The sequence below is a fragment of the Halichoeres trimaculatus genome, unplaced genomic scaffold, assembly GCF_033239565.1.
Source record: "Halichoeres trimaculatus isolate MK-OKI-2021-1 unplaced genomic scaffold, fHalTri1.1 fHalTri1_scaffold_6, whole genome shotgun sequence".
Classification (NCBI taxonomy): Eukaryota; Metazoa; Chordata; class Actinopteri; order Labriformes; family Labridae; genus Halichoeres; species Halichoeres trimaculatus.
Window position 1 is genome coordinate 20,270,689 of NW_027437184.1, and position 23,640 is coordinate 20,294,328.

General features: G+C 40.5%; 2 protein-coding genes across 24 annotated transcripts in view; one reads left to right on the forward strand and one right to left on the reverse strand.

The window, feature by feature from the left end:
• The first annotated feature begins 3,575 nt into the window (after positions 1-3,575).
• On the forward strand, positions 3,576-16,910 carry sertm1 (serine rich and transmembrane domain containing 1). Its single transcript, XM_074672383.1, has 2 exons — positions 3,576-3,704; positions 14,207-16,910. The coding sequence occupies exon 2, from the start codon at positions 14,212-14,214 to the stop codon at positions 14,548-14,550; it is 339 nt and encodes a 112-aa protein (XP_074528484.1). The 5' UTR covers positions 3,576-3,704; positions 14,207-14,211; the 3' UTR covers positions 14,551-16,910.
• A 2,136-nt stretch (positions 16,911-19,046) lies between these two features.
• Positions 19,047-23,640, reverse strand: part of nbeaa (neurobeachin a) — a 110,944-nt gene continuing 106,350 nt past the window's right edge. For all 23 annotated transcript variants that reach the window (XM_074672545.1, XM_074672535.1, XM_074672551.1 and 20 more), the window contains 7 exons: positions 23,461-23,532; positions 22,990-23,145; positions 22,574-22,744; positions 22,348-22,449; positions 21,843-22,039; positions 20,865-21,016; positions 19,047-20,745 (listed from right to left, as the gene is read on the reverse strand). In XM_074672545.1, coding sequence (XP_074528646.1) covers positions 20,655-20,745; positions 20,865-21,016; positions 21,843-22,039; positions 22,348-22,449; positions 22,574-22,744; positions 22,990-23,145; positions 23,461-23,532 — 941 coding nt within the window. In that variant the 3' untranslated portion in view covers positions 19,047-20,654. The remainder of the gene's footprint in view (positions 20,746-20,864; positions 21,017-21,842; positions 22,040-22,347; positions 22,450-22,573; positions 22,745-22,989; positions 23,146-23,460; positions 23,533-23,640) is intronic.

Here is a 23,640-nt window from a genome sequence, read left to right on the forward strand (position 1 = left end):
TGTGTGATCTTGGAAGTCTTTGAAAACCAAAACGAACACAAAATCTTGGAGACATGGACAAAAGTGCTGTATCTTAGTGATTCTATCAAACATAAGGACTTAATTATTCCTCCAGCAACAACAGAAATCTCAATCTTTTCAATTAAGCCTCTTTCTGAGAAGGAGCTTGTAAATTGGTATGAACGATTAGGCTGATGCAAAAATTAAAAAAACATCCAGTAATGCATAAGAGCAAACTAACATCACAAATGCTCACAGCCTCTATTATCTTTAAGTTTTTCCAGCGAGTTTGGCAGAATGCATCTGTCAAATCCCCAAAACATACACAAAGCCTACACTCAGCTGCACCCTCCTCACTCCCGCACGTCTCCCCTTCATTAATATGCAGTACACAGACACTGCTGTCCTCACAAGGGCAGCAAGCATGGCATGAAGTCAGAAACAGACTGGAATATCAGGGAATGACAAGGAATTGGCGGCCACGCCTTCCGGGATTAGTGACAAAAGCACGCCAAGGCCAGAGCTCTTATCTCCCTCCTTCAGTCTTCCCCCTCCTCCCTCACAAACACTCTCAGGGAACAAAAAAGACAAGAACTCTTGAATTGGACAGAGACAAGCACATTTACTTAAAAAAAATTGTGAATTGCTTTGCCAAGCACATTCCCTCTTCACAAAAACATGCGGTTGTGGTGATTCTCTGTTGGGGTTTAGTAATGGTCTTGTGGAGTGTGATTAGCAGAGCAGAGATCAGAGGGGAAAGTGTTGGATTAATTGAATGATGTGCAAGGTTTTCATTTTTAGTCCTTGTTTTCAACACGGTCAACTCCTCTGAATCTGCTGAGGGCATGTTATTAAAAACACAGAGCAAGACTTTCTTCTTCTCAGGGATCAGACTAAGCAAAGAAATCGTAACCCCGTCAAAATATGTTCAGTACACACCATGTGAGTTTTATCGAAGCTTGGTTTAGACACAAAATAAAGCCAGCTTCCCTCATCAGTACCCCCCTGCTCTCCACTACTGCTATCCCCCCCAGAGTGGATGTCAGTGGGCAGATGGCGACGGGTAGACACATCTGAGGAGGAGGAGGCGCCTTTTCCCCTTCACAGATCAGAGACAGGTGTCATCTGCCACACAACTTACATCATGAATACCATTATGGGGCTAACAAGCTGAAATATGAGATCTTGGGTCATACTAACAATCATTTAAGAAAAGCTCAAATCTTTTTGGAAATTTTCAACCAATTTCTGTTAAAGGTCCCATGTTGTGCAAAAATCACTTTATTAAGTCTATTAGTGAAATTTGTGGGTCTTTGGCTTTCCTCCAAGCCCACAAAATGTGATATTTAATGACAAAACCTGTACTCAGTAGTGCTTGTGAATGTTAAATCCTGACCTAAAACAAGCTGTTTGGAATTTCCAGTATTTGCCATCAGCGAATCCCTTTTTTTGACCAATCAGGAGCAAGTCTGACCTGATTGGTCCACTGCAGCAGATACCCCCGAAACCCCTCCCCACCGACTCCCCTCCCCAGGAGGGGAATGCCAAAGTTGAAGAGCCATCATTGCTTTGTTTTTGGCTGTAAACAGCCACATAGTTCCATGCTCAAGCTTCTCATCTCAGAAGAAGACAACACTAATTGGCTGGAGTTCATTTATCAAGGAAATGTGCCAGCTACACTCAGTAAAACTGTGCATGTGTGTGCTAGTCACTTCACGGCCTACTGCTTTTCCAACTTTGGACAGTACAACAGAGGGCTAGTGAATAGACTGGTCCTGAATCCAGGCGCATTACCAACCATCCGCCAACAAACCTCGAACCCTGGAAATGTGAGTATTTTAAATGCTGTGTGCTGTGGAGCAGATGTAAGAGCTTTTCCTCAGTGTCTCCCCTGTCTCTGTGTTAGCTTCAGGGTGCTAACTTTAGCTGTGGTTAGCCTGTTGTTTTAGCCTGTAATGTTACAGTAAACGAGCTGCGCTGTTTTCTAAACATTGTGCACTTGGAGCTCATGGCGCCGCACTCAGTGACGCGAAGGAGCGGGGCGGTATCAGCGGTGGCTCATTTACATATGAAGGTCATGCCCACTAAATCAGACCGTTCTGAACAGAGGGGCTATGAGAGCCTGGAAACAATGCTGCTGTGCTTGATTTATTGGCTTTTTAGACCAAAACATGTTGCTACTATTTCATGAAGGCATCAATGATCCATATTAAACTGCAGAAAAGGAGCATAATATGGGACCTTTAAAAGAAAAAGTGTAACCTATTGACTGGCCTCAATTACAAAAACATTTTCTGTGTGAACTTGGACTTATTTCATTACAGACTGTTGAATACTGCCTCTGTGAAGTCCCAAAGATGACACAGCGTGTTCTTCCTCTTTGTGTCATGGTAGATCAGCAAATTTGCAAATGTAAGGGAAGGCCTTCTAAAATAATGCATGGGTTGTTGGTTTATGTTGACATTCATAATCCCCAGAGGATGAACTTAGTCTTTTTGGCGATCAAATACTGTAACATTTGAAAATGTTCAGAAATGTGTTGCCATTGGCTGTAAGGAAATGGACTCTATGTAAGATCATCTTGAAGTAAAAGGTCACTTCACAGGACATTGAAACAAAGCGTGACACCTGTCTTTCCCGATTCTTTCTTTATCCCCTGCCTTCTCTCGATAAATATGTGATATCCTAAAATAAAAAAATAAAAATAAAAAAAGATCATGAGGTATTTATAGAAAGCATCTGACCTAACATAAAGTATAAATTACTTTCTAGTCAGTGGCCTGTTGAGTCATGTTTTATACAACAGAAATGCTAAGCTGCCAATAAGCCACATACAAAGTGTGGGAGGTGAAAACACAGGCCTGAAGACCACGACAGGCGAGGGAAAGCTGGGCTGGGAAACTGAGAGGTGTTAAAGTCTCTTTCTTGTCTTCTCAGCTGCCCTCTCTCATTCTACTGCCAGTTTGGGGTCCTCCTGCACAAAGACAGTCACTTATTGCTCACCACTGCATCCTGTCTGCTGACGCACTTTGCTGAGAGCAGAGAACGGGGCCACACAAACACCAGAGAACACAAACAAAGGGTTGAACCTGTACACAGCGTGACAGGAGGGCGTGTATGCAATGAAAAATATTGATTTATCAGCCATTTACAAAATCATTTATCCAACTGTATGCCAATTGATCAGGCTGTTTGTCTGCATATGCTGACTGGATATTGAACAACCTGTTAACTGTGAAGAACATTTGCCCTATGACAATGAGGAGAATGGATTTATCTGTTGACTAACAGGGTTGTTACAAAGAGGTGATGAGCAGCAGAGAGAAAAGAGGGAGGGCGCTGACAGAGGGAGTCACTACAAAGAGGAGGGTGGGATTAGAGAGCGTTTTCTCTTCTTTTCATCACTTTTTGAGAAGAAAAAACAGCAGTATCCGTATGAGTCACATCCTCAGATCTTGTGTGTTCCTCTTTTAAATTTAAGCTCATTCTGAAGGTTCATGTCCTGGAGTGTCTCTACTCCTGCTGTAGTGTTTGTCGGAGAGGGAGAGGGAGAGGGAAAGGGAGGGAGGGAGGGAGGGAGAGGCTTGGAGGGAAGATCTCAGGGGCAACAGATCTGGTTTGCTCAGCTGAAAGACAGAACACAACAGGATGGATTTCATGCACGACGTGAGGGCACACACGGAGCTGCCTCGCACATTGTAAAGGTCTGTAACTCTTCATTGCTATTCACGTTTCAGCTGCTGTAAATGGAGTGTTTCTAAGAAGTTCTTAAACAAGAGACAGAAACAAGCACAGGATCAGTGTTACATTCAATGACACACCTCAAATTTCAGTTTTTAGTAACTTCATTCTGAGTTTTAACTTCCTGCAGAACAGAAACTTTGACAAATGGTAAAGTCAGACAAAATAGAAAAGTATAAAAAGATAAATGCTCCTTGAGACTTGCAGGCTGTGAAAACCATGAACCATGGTTTCATTCAACAACCTGAGGAAAAAAAAGCGGGCTTCTTCAGTGGCAGTTGAGTAGTAACGAACAGTTGGGTGATGAATGAAGCTATTGAACTACGAATCGGAGAGAAGAAAAAGGAGGACTCAAAAGTGTCTGCACACTGAGATGGGGAAAGGAGCTTTTCTTTTTTTAATGATGCTGCCTGTTCATTATATTGTGAACACAAGCTGCACAAAGACAAACATGCATTAAATTTACTGACTATCACACTCAGAGATATCAGCAGTAATCAACTCGAGAGCGAGGTGTAAAAATACACTTCAACAAACACTCAGACATCAAATCAAAAGAGCTCATTAGCTGTTTTGGCCACCAACCAAAAAATTAGCCCAATACTTCCTGTTCACGATGATCATCTTCGGTTTTAACTCATGTTACCTTTGTGCCAGCTGTTGTATCTTCTTTCAAACAGCTCTGACTTTTCAAATCCTCACTTTCATCCCGTGAATATCAGACAGAATCAGAGAGCAGTGGAGCAGCGGTGATCGACCCCTGCTGTATCTCAGAGTGCACTCAGGTGCACTGTGACATATTGTCATTCAAACGAAGCAGAAATGAATAAAAACATTAGCTCATTGTTTCTAGGATCATTAAAATTCCACCTCCTTTTGATAAACGTAGAGTTTTGCATGTCATTTATTGGCCTATGTGCTTTTACTCCTTCATGGTCTCCTGGGAAAAGCAGTTTAAAAGTCAAAGTATTGAAACTAAAGACCAATGAGAAGTGACTGAAAAGTTTTCTTTCTTCCTAGTTTCATCATCCAGCATATCTCTGACCTCTGGGTTATCTGTGGTATTTGGGGCTGCAGAGCCAATTTAGAATTCATGTGGTTAAGCCTTAGGTCTTGTTTTTTTCATCAGATCCGGAGTAGAACATGAGATATTTAACATGTTTGAAATTTGGATTGCTTTCGCCTCCTGGCAGTCTGGTGTTTGAGCTGAAACTGTCAAGTATATGCCTGTGGAAGCGCAAAAAGAATGCGTGAAAGGTTTTTACACATCACATATGTGAGCATGTGATGTCAAATGAAATGTAGTGGTACTGCTACCAGGCTGTTTGTCTTTGCAGATTTTTGGTTTGAACACCATATAAGAAAACATACAAAACAATATGGCTCAAATGCTATCACATTTTGCCACACATGGATCTCCTTCATTATTCATGGAGTGAAGAGCTAATACTAGGACTGAACAAACAACACCATGTGTGTCTCTGGGAAGTTGAGGTATTTGTACGTATTTGCATCTGCTGCGTGCATGGACTGTTAAAATTCAGGCTATTTCTCATTACTGGGAGAGTTTCCTTGACTCCAAGGCTGTCCGCGTTTGGCCCTGGATTTATAAGGGAATTCAACAATCAAGAACCCCAAAAAATAAACCCAGATTAATTTTCACAATAAACACACACATGTAGATTGATTTTGCTTAAGCCCCAGCAAATCATCCAGATGAAACTGCTTCAAACAACCAACCTTTGCACGTCTTAATAGTATAAAGTGCCAACGCCTGTATGGCTTATCTAATCCCCTGTAATCACACACAGCAAAAGAATGTTAAACAAATATTTATCAGACAACAAACTGCAAAAATATAATGAGAACAAGAGCAGAAAATGTTATTTCTATGTAGGTAACACAATGAGAAAAAGATAAGGGTGAGAAACAGATTGAGAAAGTGGAGCAGAGGAAGCGTCACAGCACAAAGTCTCAGGGGGAGCTTTGCTCCTCCAAGCAAAGGACCAGATTGTTTGAGGAGTGATTTGTGCAGCTCAGGAAGATGTTTGATCAGGAGCTTCGGGGTTGTCCATAGAACCAGCCTGATGGTGCACAAAACATGTACCGGTCAAAGAAAGGTGAAGCAGAAACAGAAGGAGCTAAGCTGTGGAACTTGTGATGAGGAAATAGCTCAGGGCAGCGTAGTTTGAAGAGAGACCTGCAGTGATAGCCAAGGGTAGACAGAGCTTACTGAAAGCTCTTGATACAACCAAGAGGGCTATACCGACACTAAAGAAGCTGAAATACACCATCATGAAAATAAAAAATAAAAAAATCATAACAAGCAGTGAAAAGAGGGAGTACTTCTGTGAGAAGCAATTGGTGAGCTCCAGGCTGACAGACTCAGGAGAAAACAGGAAAATAAGGAATCTGAAAGGCAAAACCGTCTGGAAATGCTTGAACTTCATATGGCCCTGCATGTCTGAGAGCTGTTAAGGGCTGAAATTAAATTAAACCTAAATAAAGTCTGTGATTGGACAGCCTTTGAGCCTCTGAAGGACCTCTACATCTAAAGAGTCAATATACTTTCAGACCTTGCACTGATGTAGGAGCATAAACATTATGTTTAGGCCTTTTATCAAATACTTATGTATCTGAAAGATGTGCACATTTATAAGATTTTCTGTACATCAGCCATAGTCTGGTAATCATTTTGGTTCTGGTGCATTCAGTAAATAACAACAAGGGCCTGTTTCCATGATCACCATTTTTAGTGCTGGAAGTGTCCACAACCTCAGTTTTAGGGCTCTTTCCACTGGTGCTTCCTGTTGCTGGGGTTATACACGTTGTATTAAAGTTGTGCAATTAATGGAAACTGTGCAGCATTAGCAGCACCTTAACCTGGAAATTGTACTCTTGAAATATCTTGTATGGTAAGTTCTCTATCCATAAGAGCATCAACCATTGTTGTTTACAGGACAATAACAGAAGTACCAACCTATGATTTAATGAAGATGGGGCAGAAATACTGATGAACGCAGTGGTGTTCCCAAAGTTGTGCTATTTTCAACTGAGAGTACAGTTACAGGCACCCTAAAAACAAAAACAAGAAAACATGGTGACTGTGGAGGAGGTATTGCTAATGTACCTCTAGCACAGAACACAAAACGAAGTTAGCGCTGTATGAGGTGGTGGTTGGTGAGGCCTTTAAATACATCTCTACGGTTCTGCCATTGTTATTTCTTGGTTGTGCGTTCCAGGCAACTTTTAACTTGGAAATTTCCTAGTTGAAATCTCTGAGTTCCTACCTTAAAGGCAAAATACAACTTCAGTTTCAGTGCAAGAAATCAGGTATGTAAACAAACCAGAATCTCAGCCATTATGAATATAGTTTTAGTCATTTCAATCACCAAAGGAGCCTGCAAGTTGCTTATTTGAGTGTAACAGAGAAGGGAAACGGCGCATAAGGTAATAGAAGCTAATTCTTTCTTTTACAGTATTTGCCATTATATTGTATCAATTAATGCACTTAAAACTAGCTAAAGCCAGAGCAGATGCCATGATAAGTTAACATTAGCATATGAATAACATTAGAAAAGCACAAGGTATGGGTTACCTGGATATTGCTTTTCCAACCTGTAACTTGTGAAAGTGCACTGGAACGGCAGTTGAACTTATAACTTCCAACCCGTGAACTTTTACCAGATCAATGTACTTTGAGTTACGACTTGTGACGTCACATCACTTATTCTTTATAGTTTATCATAGAAAGGTATTGCTCTAATGTTATTCATATGCTAATGTTAACTTATCATGGCATCTGCTCTGATTATTATTACAGACATTGGCTGTAATTGCAGGAAAACAGTCTCTGTGTACAATGAATTGGATGGAAATCATCAGTCTTAATTCAATCTGGGGCCATCTAGTGTTATTTGCTGATTAAAATGATAGTCCACAATAAGCTCTAATAAAGCTAACAGCAACACTGCCCCCACAGTTTCCAGTGGTTCAGTATCAGTAAGCTTTATGGAAATGTGCAGAAATATGGACAAAACGAACACAGAGCATGGACAGAGGGCTCTGTCCTTGTGCAGATCAGTATTAAACGTCAAGCATGAATGATAAATGGGCCTCGAGAGCCAACACTTCATTTATTGCGGACTATCATTTTTTGTTGTCAGACCAGCAAATTAAGAAGCAAGGATGAAGTTGGAGTTAGGAGAGGACACCTAATGTAGCTACATTTGCATGCAGATGTCTGTGTTGACAAAAAAATAATGATTTTAAGCTGAGCCATCACTAAATGGCCCCAGATTGAATTAAGACTGATGATTTCCATCCAATTCATTGTACACACAGACTGTTTTCCTGTAATTACAGCCAATGTCTGTAATAATAATCTGTGTGATATTACATTACTTGATACAAAAACTGTAGAACTCTGGACGTTCCCTACATCACAGGTCATATCACATGCCTTAGCATCCTGCATTCATATACCCTTTAGTGGGAATTACTGTGGGCCCGAAGTTTCAGGTGGGCTGTATAAAGCCCTAGCGTGGTGGCAAGAGCTAAAAAACTAACATGAAGAATCTCTTATATGAACACCTTACCGTCATGGCGTTAACTGACCCAACCTATCTGCGAGGACTAAAAAATGTGGGTTTTTTTAGGTTGGTGCAAATAAATGTCTCAAAAACAATGATACATTTCAATATATTTCTTTGGAAACCATCAAAGAGGTGGAGTTGTGGCTATTGCCTTTCTGCCTGGCAAACAGCTACAATCCATTAAGTCAACTAACCCCCTATTTAAACATAACTCTTTGCTTGAGTACAGCCAAATCAGTTGTTGAAAAAAACATCCCCCATACAGTTGTCAGAAAAACATAAATCAGATATAGAGAGCAATAGTGATTTTGTGCAAAGTTAACACGTGTAATTCTGCTATTATAATTGGTGTTTTAATATGGGCTCAAATAGGGTGTCCTATGCCTTTGCAGCACACCTCAGGTGGACTCTAGAGGGAGTAGTAGTGCACTGGCTTTGTTTTTTTTAGAATAGGAGATTACAGCTCAGATTAAGCTCAAGGGGACACAGATACTGCACAAGTAAAGTGCAACAGTTATCTTAGCTGCATCTACAACTCCGTTTACATCAGAGTCAGATTCCTTGTATATATGAGGCTTGTATATGTGGCTAACGAAGCTGTTTCTGATTGGTTTACAGGTGAAGCAAAGATAAAAGAAGAGTCTTGACAAAGGAGGGCAGCGCAGCACAGTTTTTACTGGTGTCCTATGAATTATACTTATTATACTTATTATACATATGTACACAAAAAAAGCACAGACTTTGATCCAATATACCTTACTATTCAGTGTCACGCATCATGACAGACTCACGTTTATGTAATTTTCCTCCATTGAGACGTATCATTTTCTCAATTAGCCCTGGAGTTCTCTGCATTATGCTTTCAACTATGACGAAGGAAAATTAGTATTGGTATTTATTGTGTGTAGGCGTGTGTGTGTGTTAGTGTTTCTGTGTGTGTCTGACCTCTTCAGCCTCAGTGGGACTGCATGGCCTGCCCTCTTAAAGTAGATTAGCTTGAAAAAGAACTGAACGTACCTTGTTGCCTGGATACAAAAAGCATCATTAAGCCCAATTATCAGCCACTTCGCTCACAATGAACAAGCTTCATCGCAGATTTGAAAACAACGTATCATTAACAGCAGCAACCTATAAAGAGCAGGAGAGAGTGGGAGGGAGTGACAGGAGGGGAACACAAGGTAGGAGGAAGAAAAGGAGGTGGGGAAGGAGAAATAATAGACAAGGGACACAGAGTAAGTTAGTAGGTCGGGGGTTCTGTGTATATGTTTCTGATGACTGACACATTTTCAGAATAGGTTGCAAGACTTAAGTGAAATTTATAGACCTTAAGCCTTGAAAGTCCAATAATTATGAGAAAGAGAGAAGAGAAAAAGGATGGTAATAGATAACAAAAATAACTTGTAAACAGAACAAGGGGCCATGCATGCACTGTGAATATCAACACTCCAACTTTAAAAAGTTGCAGCAGAGAATGAGACAACATAAGTCAACAAAAGTGGCAAGACACATTTCCATTGAGCTCTGGAGACCACTAGGAGTATTTGATAAAGAAAACACAGTTGGGGCAAGAGAGCATGCATTCATAAAGAGAGAGCAGTCCAACTCCTCCCTTCTTTATTATGCTTTGTGTCTCCCTGAAGGTACAGTGGGCCGTAAATTAAGGGGAGCTGACACACGAAGAGAAGGCAGAGAGAAGGAAAAGAGAAGAATTTGAGCCCAGAGAGACTTGCTCAAACTTCAAATGTTCCAAAAGTCAATAGTGGATCACAAAAAAAATTGGTACCAAAACTAACATTTGTAGCTTGGGAGCAAAATGGAGCAGTGGGCTCAAACTAGTGCCACACATTTAATCATAGTTGTGTAAAATATAACTGTGACACAACGGCAACACTTCTCACATTTTCCTGGGGTGCTGACTCAATTTGCAGCAGCTATGAAATCCCTCTTGACAATGCATGGGCCTGTAAAAGCAGTCGTGGCAGTAGTCAATTACAGCACAAACAGCACCAGGATTCCAGCAGTATATCAGTCTGCAGTAAATTGTGGTGTGTTAATCCTATAAATGATAAATTCAGCTATTTATTAGTAGCGGGTATTTATTAGTCAAGACAAGCATGACCGAACAAGAAAGGTTGTCCTGTCGTGCTAGTCTTGTTGCAAAAAAAAAAAAAAAAAAAATCATATTCAGCCACATGTTTCAAAGTTGATGTTCCCTGTGAAATTTACACCTTGTGTTGATTTTGGTAACAGCCTGTTTGATACCTACAGTATTACTGTATACCCATAGTCCATATTATCTCCGGTAATCTTCGGTAGTCTCCGGTAGTCTCAAGGAGCCATTTCCGGAAATGAGGAGCGCTCTAAGCCTATTCTCTAACAGCTACCGGGTGCCCACGTTTTAGTCAGGTGAGCTGTGCCTCTGACTGTGCAAAGCTGTGATCCTAATATTGTCTAAATTGCTGTGTTACAGAGGAAAAAAGGAAAAAGGAAAGGAAAAAGCTGTTTAGATTGAGAACTTTTTTTAAACCAGGCAATGTGTTTAGTTTTGCCATAAAAAACATCTTTTTTGGCTCAGTGTGGTTTCCAGTACTTTCTGTGCCAGCCTCAAGTGGACACTCGACAAACTGCAGTTTTTGGCACTTTTTAAAACTTTTGTTTTAATTTCTCACAGCAGGAGGTTGCTTCTTGTTCAAGACGGATTGATTTTTTGTTGCTGTTAAGCCCATCTTTTACATCTGTAAAAAGTGCTTACAACAAAAAAATGTCTCCCGACAACATTTCAGACATGAACTCATGAAAAATCTTTGAAGCGCAAAGTTTAGGAACGTTGATTTTATATTACTTCATTTCACTACCAGCAAAAACTTCATTGCATCATGGCATTATTCAAATGGCATTTAGTGTTTTTGGTCCACCAGTCTGTATTTTCCTCTGTAGGTGTCATTCAGACACAGACATGATGCTCCTTTTCTGCAGTTTAATACGGATCATTGATGTCTTCATGAAATGGTATTAACATGGTTTGGTCCAAAAAGCCAATAAATCTAGCACAGCAGCATTGTTTCCAGGCTCTCATAGCCCCTCTGTTCAGTGGGCGTGACCTTCATATGTAAATGAGCCACCGCTGATACCGCCCCGCTCTTCCGTGTGAGAGCAGCGCCACGAGCTCTGAGTGCACAATGTTAAGAAAACAGTGAAGCTCGTTTACCGTAACATTACAGGCTGAAACAACAGGCTAACCGTAGCTACAGTTAGCATCCTGAAGCTAACACAGAGACAGGGGGGACACTGAGGAAAAGCTCTTACATCTGCTCCACAGCACACAGCATTTAAAATACTCACATTTCCAGGGTCCTAGGTTTGTTGGTGGATGGTTGGTAATGCGCCTGGATTCAGGACCAGTCTATTCGCTAGCCCTCTGTTGTACTGTCCAAAGTTGGAAAAGCAGTCGGCCGTGTGGTGACTAGTACACACATGTACAGTTTTACTGAGTGTAGCTGGAACATTTCCTTGATAAATGAACTCCAGCCACTTAGTCTTGTCTTCTTCTGAGATGGGAAGCTTGTGCGTGAAACTTTGGGGAGGGAGTGGGTGGGGAGGGGGTTCGGGGGAATCTGCTTCCGTGGACCAATCAGGTCAGACTTGCTCCTGATAGGTCAAAAAAGGGAATTGCTGACGTCAAACAGCTGGTTTAAGGTCAGGATTTTACATTTACAAGCACTACTAAGTACAGGTTTGGTCATTTAATATCACATTTTGTGGGCTGGGAGGAAAGCCAAAGAACCACAAATTTCACTAAAAGACTTGATAAAGTGATTTTTGCATAATATGGGACATTTGAATTCTCCTTGCTCTGTCCAACACATAAAATAATGCAAGGTTAACATCACAATATACTTCAATTTATGTACATATAACTCTGTTCTCCATGCCTACTTATTTTTTCTGGTATAGCGATAGTTTCTAAATAGTGACTTTCAACATTACCATTAAAGAGGAACATCTGTCTAGCCACGATAAATGCTAACTTCAACTTGCAATGTGGTGTAATTTGACAGGTTGTAAATGTACAAGACACTGTTCACGTGTTCTGGTAAAATGCTAAGAAACAATATGTTTCTTGTGTTGTTTAGCAGCAACTTAACTTTTTTGTTAGTGCCTACAAACAAATTTCAACGGTGCATGCTATTCGCTAATGCTAAATGTTAGCATCTGTACTCAACTTCCAGTACACAGACTTACCCCATTCAAGGTTTGAAGTTAAATTCACAGCAATATTTCAATCAAAAACTCAGTGAAAACTAAGTCCAGAAAAGTGTGTTTTTTGTCTTGATAAAATCCATATTATGGTGCCTTTTCCCTGTGAAAATAATGTAAAAATTTCCTCCATGGAGACTGCATGATAACTACTATAGTTACAGGAGAGAGTGAACCGTTGGTTGTAAAACTCCCTCTGCTGAAGTAATTTGGTACAAAACAGTAATTTGCCCTAAATAAGAAAAAATACATGGCTTTTTTAATGAGGGGCTCCAATTTGCATTTAAAATCTTCCACAGTATAATTTTTTTTATGCCAAAGTAAATACATAGGGATTTTTACACAGAGACCATTATGTGGATGCTAATTCAGTTGGTGAACCTGGCTAAACAAGACAAATGTGACCTACAGTTTAATGCATACAAATGAGTCATATAGGTCAGGAGGAGAGCAGGCAGATATGAGTGGAATAAGCATACACACATTATGATGGAGCCAGCATACTGATCTCTTACTTCCATTGTACTCCTGGCGTTTTTTTTCCCCCTCTCTTTGAATTATTGTCTTTACTGTCACAGATCAGCTGAAGACAGAAGAGAGGCCTAACCTAAACACCTTACAGCCTAACTCCCCCTTCTCTGAGCATTTCCACATCACATCTCAAATCTTCTAGTTAGTTTGGTCCCACGCTGTAATTTGCGGTGGAACATTATTAGCTGTTATAATAAGCAGTGGAGGAGGGTTAGCTCTCAGCTGTCTTTGTGAAAGCTGATTATGAGGACGTTAATTTCATCAGATAAGGATGCCTTCATTTATAAGCTTACAGCTGAGGGCACCAAGGCCAAGGCATTCACTGAGACAAGCACTCCCCCTGCTGTTACTCCATATTATGGTCTAGTCAGTATCCCTGAGGATGATGAGGAGGACATGACAGATACAGACCTGCATTTGTAAGAGTTTGGGATAATGCATTCTAAAAAAAAAAACAAAAAAAAAACAGAAGTTTGCATGTGCTTTCTCACTTTATAGAGAATAATTGTACAATTTCTAAACTTTCTGGAAATATTCAATGAAAAAATACAACTTGTGATAATTTTGAGGGATATTTCATAATTTACAATAATTACAACATGTTTGATCATGCTTATCAAAAGTTTCATATCTCGTAGATTTTTCTCATAAAGTTTCCTCAGTCCTCAAAATCCAGTGTTTACAAGATTGGTGGGCCTTTTTGGTTAATTTACATTTATATTATTAATTATTAAACTTCTAGATTATTGAAGAAAAAATACCCATCTTTTTAAATTAATAACAGCTGAGTCCAGCGCCATCAACTTGGTTTTTCACATCTATGTTATGAACAAACCTTGAATTGGCAACTTTTGTGCCTTTGATTTACTAGAAATGTGTTCTGTGTCAGGTTCTTAAATAGACTGTCTGACCTTAATGATTTCTTCTTAATCTCAGTTTAGGATGAGGATGTAGGTTTTAGCAAGAAACTGAACATTCAAACTCCAAATTTGGTATACGTATTTGTTTGTGTCTTTCTCTCGTTCCACATGAAATCACTCATCTTCTGTTTCTCTTTCTATCCACTTCTCTTTCACTTTCAGTCAACATGTCAGGGATGGATGTCTCACTGGTCGAAAATGAGACGGGGATCCCTCCAGTAGACAATGGCAGTTTCCTACGTTTCTTCCCCACTTCTTCCTCCCCATCTGCGGCTGCCTCGTCACCAGGGCGCCAGGGCAACGTGTACGTTTACGTGTGGCTCTTCCTCGGACTGCTGGTATTCTTGCTGACGCTGCTCATCATCTCCCTGCACAGGCTGAAGAACATCATCTCTTCCTCCTCCTCTGTCCCTGACTGCAGCAGCGAGGGAGGGAGCTCCTTCACAAACATGGAGATCTGCAGCATCTCATCTCAGAGGTCCACCATCTCCTCACTGTCCACCTGAGAGGGACAGGAAGGATCATACACATTCGCACAGATGTGTTTGTACAGGTGCATTTTTATATGCATACACACAAACTACAGAAAGACATGTTCAGAACTTTCTCACTGTGACAAACATGAACAAAAACATTTTTTCAGAAGCAAGGAGAGCGTGACTTTACCCTTCTTACATGCAAATCATAATCCAGATGGTGCTTTCGCAAACGCCAATTGGGAATAAACTGTAGCACACAATGTGATGGACGTGTCTGGAAGGATAAGAGAGACTGACGTCACGACTGAACACTTGGGAGTCTTGTTTCAACATCTGAGAGAAGAAAACAACAAAAACAGCTTTGAGTTTAAATGAGGGACTTCTGTTTTTCTTCCTTTCATGAAGCTAAATTAATGTGCTATAATTGACATATTTACTGTAGAACAAATAAAGTGATGCTTTGTACAGCATGTCTAATAATGTCTGTAGGCTACACAGTATTACAGTGTAAATAAAGAAATCTACTTTGTGATCCATACTTTGACAAGGAGAAGTCAGCTCTTCAAAAGATCAGGTTAAGAAAGGACACGACCAGCAAGATGAAATTCTGGTTCTGAAAGACAAGTCTAGCAGCGTGACGGATTATGCTCTCCTTCCTGTCAGCTCATATGGCGTCTGATAGCTGTCTCCATAGTGACCGAAGCATGAAAGCCTTGTGCAGCTGTCAGCCTCGTCTGTATTTTAGGCTTAAGATACAGTAATGGCTGTGTTGCCCCAGAATACACTTCCTTTCAAACACATTAAGATGATTTTTTTTTTTTACATGGCAATAAAATACAGCACAACTGATTCAATGGTGGTTTGATGACAAGTACTGAGAAATGCAGAGACAGCTACAAGACCAAAAATAAGACGTAGGTTCTTTGCTTCTCAGGGGATGGGACTGAAAAGACAAACCTTTAGTTATCACAAGCTTTTGAGTACATGGAGAAACACCTGAAAAAACCTGAAGACCATTTTAACTTGGAGATACAGCAGGGTAAGAGACAAAATATAGTTTAAAAATCAAAACTCAAGTTTTTGTTTCCCACTAATTGATCCTGAGACACGTGAACAAACAGGATCCTATGAACATGAATCAAGGTTGGGATGTCAGTGTGAGAGGGCTGCCATCAGACAGGCACTCAGAGCAACTTGGATCTGGCTTAGGGGCACTGCAGGAACAGCCCAATTTCCAAATGCACTGGTGTCATGTTCCAGAGCCGATCCACTATGAATCAAGTTCCTTCCACATACCTTTCATTTACATAAAAAATACATTACAAAGTTTTCAAAGTCTGAAGGACAAACATGGCCTAGAACAGAATGACTTTTTTTAGGTATCTACACTGAGTCATTATTTTGATCAGAAGAGTAATTTTTCAGGTTTTTCACCGACAGAATGTGAGTTTTTTAACATCTTGAAAGCTGCATACAGTTCAGTACCTAAGAAATGTATCGCTAAACTATATAAAACTCTTCTGATTGCTAAAAATGACAATACTTTGCACATTAAAGAAAAATGGGAAAGGGAAGCAGGTATGAGGCTTTCAGTGGAAGTTTGGAAAGAGATTTGTAGTTTTCAGTGTTCCTCAACAAATTCGGTAAACTGGAGAGAGCATTGTTGGAAAAATATTATTAGATACTTTAAGACCCCAAATCAAGAAAAGTATAAGAACCCAAGTCCAACATGCTGGAGACAGTGTGGTTCAGGAGTGGCAAATCATTTTCATGTCATCTGGGGTTGCCCCAAACTGAATTTGTATTGGGAGGGTATCCACAAAACACTTGAAATACTATTTAACACACAATTACTTCAGAGTTTTGAAGGACTTTATCTCTGTAATATTGTTTCCATAAAAGAAAGGAGGGGGAAAAAGTTATTGCAGGCCCTCCTGGCAGCTAGCAAAAAGTCCATCACTAGAAAATGGCTCAATCCTCTACCACCTACAAGAGATGAGTGGTTCAAAATAATCCTAGAAATCTTTAAAATGGAGAAGTTGACCTACAATCGAAGGTTTCAGAAAGACAAATTTTATCTCATCTGGAATAAGTGGATTGAATTTGTTACCCTATTAGAGCAGACTTTGTCTGACCCCACTATCAGTTATTCTTCTTCAACCTCCTAAGTGAGAGACACAATGTAAATGTAAACTCCCCTTGTTCATTTGTACATAGTTATTCATTTATAGGAGTGATGAAACATATGTGGCTATTATATGGAGATTTACACACGTTTAAAATGTGAACAGCAACAAACAGAATATGTTTAATGGTGTGTTTTTGAAGATGACATGCATAATTCTACATATGTGTAAATACAAAAGACTGGAAAAGGACTTTGTATAAGAAATGCTTAATTGTTTATCAATGAAAATGTGTTTCCTAACAAAAAATAAAGAATTACAAAAAAGAATCAAGTTCCTTCCACCTTCCTGACATTTGAACTTAAGATTTATGACTTTATCTATTAAATAGAGGAAAAAAAATGTATTAAATCAAAAAAAAAAAAAAGCAGTTTTCCTTTATTCTACTAATGATCAACCCATCTCGTTATGTCAGCACTGACTTCTTGCACTATTTATTGCTCTGGATTAAACTATTAATTTCAATAGTTAATTACAGTATTTACTTTTTAAAAATGTCCAAGAAATGTATAAAAAGTGTTTTATTACCACATTAAGCCCCTGTAAAGACTTTCCTGTTTCTGCTGATTTTGGGGCAATGTGGTTTCACTTTTTTGCGCTGATCTTACCCTGTACATGTATTACTGCTGTGTTCGCTAAGGAAAACTTTCATCACGCTGTCCACCTACAGCGAACTGTGTCACTTACTGTGAGCGCTCTGTATATTATCTCATCTGACACCTACCCCCTTCAAAAGGGATTTAGAGTTTAAAAGTCATCACACAGAAAACGGTGGTCTCTTTGTTGATGTTCTGAGTAGCTTTTATGGTCATGGAAAGTAACGGTATTCATCACCAGTTAAAAAATCCTCTCAAGGAATTTAAGTGATAATTCTACACGAGCAGAAGACTTAAAGCAATTTGCGACTAATGCAACAAAACAAATTCACTCATGTAAATTCTTTTTTCAAGATGCTTCAGATTGGTTTAGGGGAAAGAAAATGCATGACCAAACTATAGATGGAGAGAGTATGAAGCAGGATGCAGAAATGGAAGAAATCTGGTTGTTCCTGATGGGGTCTATTTACATTGGAAATATACAGGGTAGGCCAGAAAGATTTATCCATTGTATATCTCTATTTTGTTTGCTTAGCTTTTGTCCTAGAAACTTAAAATTTTGGATAGTTTCTCTTAAAAGGCATAGCTTTTGATGTACCTGAGTTAATTTGTTTACTTCTTATGATTGTCGAGTATGGCATCGAAGGGTAAGCGCGACCAGATTGTGGCCTTAAAGGAGGCTGGCCTGACAACAATGCAAATCATGAAAAAGGTGAATGTTTGTCGGAAGACTGTCTACAATGTCATGAAACGGTACCAGGAGACTGGTAATACCACCAGCAACCCAATCCCTGGAAGAAAATGTTCAGTCCGGACCAAAAGGGTTGTTGAGATGGTGAGGAAGAGAATCCAAAGGAATCCTCGCAGGAGCATGAGGGCAACAGCAAAGGAAGTGAAAATCTCAAGAACTTCACAGAGAAGCCAGCTGGAGTCATGGTGTGGGCTGCTGTTGCTTCTGATGGCTCAAAGTCTCCTTTGGTCTTCATTCAGGAGGGTGTGAAAGTGAACAGCCAGGTGTACCTTCAAATGCTTGAAGAAAAAGTGTTGCCTTGGTGTACCAATCCAATGTACACATCCAATGTCGCCCAGGCCTGGTGCAAGCAGCACTTTCCTGGCTTCTGGGACAAGAACATGTGGCCTCCATCAAGTCCAGACACCAATCCACTGGGCTTTGTGATCTGGTCTATCTTGGAGAGGGAGGTCTCAAGAGTATCTCACATCAGTGTCACCGCTTTGAAGACAGCTCTGATGAAGTCATGTTCAAAACTTGATGCAGAGACAGTGGGGCGCTCATGCCAGGCAGTGCCAGGTCGTCTCCAGGCTATGATAAAGGCAAAGGGTGGCCATATTGATGTAAATCTTTTTGGCAACAGAGAATAAAGTATAGAAACTGTGTTCAATGTTTGTTATGTTTGTCTGCAAGCATTGTTGGATAGTGCAGGAAAAACGATTGGGTAAATCTTTCTGGCCCACCCTGTAACCCCAGAGTATGAGATCCAATATGGAAATCCCAGCGGAGCGTGTAGTTCAACGACAGTCAAGTGTGTCTGAAGTGCAACATTACAACTCAATGGGTCCTTAGAAAGCAGTCTTTGAAGGACGTTTCTTTTCAGGCTGGTGACTTGTATCTGCTTCAACAAGCCGCCCTTGATGTCTGACTCTCCCTGAGCTCTGCTGCTTTCATGCAGCAAAGAGAGACCTCGAGGGAGAGAAAATCTGCAATCAATGAAAAGTCGAGTCATTAAATTCTTTGCATATTTTATTTTTCTTATCATGATTTTTTTCAACTCACACATGTCATATTTTACATCTTTGCAATAAAACATGAATACAATAGTTTTTAGGGTTTCATAGATCCAAAAATATTTAACCTTTTTTTGGATACGTAAGTTGAACCTGTCGATAGAGTATGTGCATGTGCGCATTTGATCAAGATGGCTTCACACATACAGAACGTCTCACATTTCACCCCCTCAACTCGAGCCTCCTCCTCGCCGCCTCTATCAGCTACAGAATCATGATATTGCTTACAACTGTGAGGTTGTAAAACCTAATAATCACACATGAGCTCAACGCTTTTTTAAATACAAACATCAATGCACAAATAATCCCGTTGGGGAAAAATGGACCTAAACAAAATGGCAGCCGACCAGAAAGAACCAAGCTAATAAATAATGATATGTGATTGGTGCAAAGTGCAAATACAAAACAAACTTTTACATTGATTTGATTCTCTTTTTTAAATAATCAACAAATGTGGGTAAGTGAAGATTTTTCCTTTGCGTTTTCAGTCTTATTCAGCTGATTAAGTCTCCCACCGAGCCTGAACCAAGACTATATGTACATATTTGACAAAACAATCACCAAATATACAAAGGAAATCATGTCAGTCTTGTGTTCATCGTCCTTGGTGGCACTGGCAACATCTCTTCATCGTTACCATCTCCGGCAAAATTATCACCATCCTTGACACCACTGTTTTAACCATCAGTCTTGTCAACATTATAATAATTATTACACAATATTTTACATACAGCAAGTCATTAATAAATTAAAGGTGATAAGCGCAGTTTGTGTAGTGAAAGAACACGTGTAGACTCTGCAGGAAGCAGAGTCGTATGTACATCAAAATCAGACTAAACCCTGCTGCAGGTAAAAGAAAGAGTAAAACATAAAAATAGGATGAAATAAAAATATCAGATTAAATCAAGTCATAAGCCCCAGGTCATTTGGAGGGAGAATTTAAGATCAAGCCAATAGCACCTGTTTTTGAACAGCGGGTGGGGCTGGTTCATTTCTGACCATTTCTAATCAGATTACACGCACTGAAGGAGTCTTAATTTAAAATCCATCCAAATCTATCCCCATGACTGAACTCGCCTCAAACGAAAAAAGAGAGATCAAGAAAAAAGAAAATAGAAGGAAAATAAGTAGGTTCTTTGTCTGTGAAGCATAAAGCGTACCAGGAGCTTCCTGTGTCCTGTGAGTGGTACCGGTATGATCGACCTCTTCGGGGTCTGCTTGACTTGCTCTTTTTTTCCATTCTGCAGTCTGTCTATGTTATGAGCAGGTTTTGGTGTGTGTCTTCAGAGTATATTGTGTCTGTGGTTACTCATGTGTGTACACACACATGTATGCACAGACAGAAGTTATTCCCACCAGCCCTGCTGCATCTTCTAATCAAGTAAACTTTGCATGGAAATATAGCCCAAAGGTCCGGTACTTGTTTTGACTTCCTCTCTGTACCTGTAGTTTTCCTTGCCTTGTAGATACACAGCAGAATGCATCACCTTCCTCTTGTTCTCCTTCCTCTCTTACTCCATCACTCTTCCTCCTCACGCTGTCCACCTTAGTACCTGTTCTGGTGTTCGTAGTGCCAGCGGTTGAAGTCTATGTTGAATGCAACGATGCTGCCGGACGCCATGCCAGTGATCAGAGTCCTAGAAGCAGAGCACACAGGAAGATACACATGAGAATACTGACACTTTTAAGAGTTCCAGTGAATTAAATGCACATAACTCTGTCTGTTTGTCTGTCTGTTTGTCAGTGTCGTTCATACCTCTGGTCATGTGAAAGGTCCATTGCACGGATGCCTGCGTCACAGCCCGGGTAGATGTAAAGCTGTTTGAAGTCGCATGCCTGCCACACCTCTACAACTCCGTTATCACCTCCTGTCACCAGGTTCTGCCCATCACTGCTCAACAGGATGGCCTGGAGAGGGCAACAGGAAGAGAAAGAGGGAGTTAAAGAGACTTTTGCCTCAGAAAATACCCATGGCTGCCTTTTTTTGTTACACCTTGTATTGCACAAAACGTAAATATCACAAAATGGAAATGGTAATGGAAGCACCATATTTTAGATAAAAGTTTTTTACGCTCTCATGAGGTGGTTTTCAAAAGTTTTAAAATTGAAGTTTCTTGCAAAAGTGCAATGAATTTTGCATTTTTCGCAAAAAAATGTCACGTTGTCACAACAACACACCTCCCTTACCTCCTTGTACATGTTCACTGCCACACATACAGACTCCAGCATTCATAATTCAACAGCTCTGCTGTCAATTATGTGTTCAGTGCAGATGTTTGTGTGTTTGACTAGCAGTAGTGAAGGCATCAGGACGGCTGTGAACGGGTCAGAGTCAGAGAGCAGCAGGAGGAAGGGGTGGAGGTCTGTGTGCGTGAGTGAGAGTATGTGAGCTGGAGATGATGAGCTTCATTCAGTGTTTCTGTTTCTGCCTGTTTTGAGTTGGTGTGATCACAGCTGACACTTTGACTAGTGAATAAAAACACCACTGTCCATGAATCGGTATCATCATGAGTGTAGCGTCTGGATGGACGTTACATTTTACTTTCTCAAGTTGTGCGCAATTCTAGCCGTCATGGAAAAACTGGCAAGGCAAAATTGTTCTTTATCAAAACTTCAGAAACATCACTTTTATTTTGCGAAAACGTGTAATGGAAACTCAGCTCATGTATAAATTCAAAATAAAAATAACACATCAGTGTGTTTGCATCTCAAGGATGAACTGTGACACTCTTACCCGTGAGGAGTCATTGACCTCCATTTGTGCCAGCAGTTTTCCATTGATGCTGAAGTTGCAGAAGCGGCCTCGCTCATAGTAGATGATGCAGTGGCCCTCGCTAGACACAGAGATGAGGCGGGGCCGCAGGCAGAGCTCAGGCCCCTCCAAGGCCCTGAGCAGGTCCCCTGTGATAGTGTGGACCAAGCATGGGCCCTCTGAGGAAAAGGGACCAAAGAAGGAAAGCAAGTTAAAAAGTGGTATTTTGTCATGTCACTTACCAACATGTTTGTTCAGAAAACAAGGTACATTTTTCAGACATCTTTGGAAAAAAATTGTATCTGCAGAAAAATGGCATTCTTTTTGCAATTTCTGAAGTAACGGAAAGCAAAGGATAGCAGCTCTTTTCCTGAGCACTGATTGTATTTCACTGTCACTATGAATGTGTCTGTGGGTTTTTAGCATTTTAATGTTTCATCATTTGAACAGCGCAAATAATATAAAAAACCTTAATGGACACACAAACCTTTAGCTCCACTGATGACCAATCCCAGCTCTGCACAGACAGACACACACACCACCTCGTGGTCATGTCCTGTTAGTACTGCCCTCGGAGCGGGGTAGTCACCTGGAGGACAAAACAAAATCAAAGGCGTTTTTTAACTTTTACTTCTGGAGAACTGAAGGGCTACTCCTGAAGAAAGAGGCATAAAAACTTTCACTCATGACGTGTCGATCATGTCACCACTCACTGTTGTTCGGGTTGTCTCCTATTATGTGGTGTCTTCCACTCCAGTACCACAGAAGAAGAGTGGCATCTCTGGAGCCGGACACGATGTAGCAGTCTCCTCCAATGTAGGACTCCGACCGGGCCAGGCACGTCACAACATCCCAGTGACCAAAGACAATCTGGGTGAGCTTTCCTATAGAGGAAGAGAGGAAGGAGGAGGAGACAAACAGGCAGGTTGGTGACTTGAGTCCTATCTGTTTGACTCTTCAGACAAAGAAGAAGCGATTCTGTACAGAGCACATGGATTAAAACTTCTCACACATCCAATAAAATGCAGTAACATGGGTACCAGTGATCCCAATCTCAGGTCAGAATCAACAATGAAGCTTTACAGTTAAAAATATAGGGAAGGTTAGAAATAAACCATATGATACCCACCTGTTTCTGTGGAGTAAACCCGGAAACTCTTATCCCAGAAGCCACAGACCAGGATGTAGCGATTGTCAGCAGTAACAACAAAACAATGCGTGTTGATCTGGATGCTCTGGTCCACCAGGTCTGTGATCTGACGCTTGTTCACACCTGAATTGTTTGCTGAGTACAGGAAACAGGTTAAAAGGTCACTAAAGATGGAACAAGCAAAACAATGGACACTGACCTGTGCTCATCATTCATCACCAGGTCACCACTTCTACAGATTTATCAGCCTCAACCTCAGGATTACATGTAAATAAATCCCCTGTGTGTCAGATGTGAAATTGACCCTTAAATCCATTTTTAACCTTGCTGACCTCATTATCTGCTGACAGAAAATGTGCCTTATGGGCATTTTCACTGGCTCCTTGTTTTTCACAGATAGAGTTACTTTAGAAAAAAGATTAAACGCAGAAGAGATGTTTCTGCACTGACCTATGAGAGGGTCCATCTCTATGGGGAGATGATGAGCCTGTTCCAGGGAGTATCCTGGAGCTCCTCGGAGGCCTAAGAGGTGGATAGTTCAAACATTATAATACAAGAAAACGCAGTGACAAACAGTAAAACATAACACAAAACTGCTTCCTTACATGAAATCAGCGTGTTAAGTGCTTT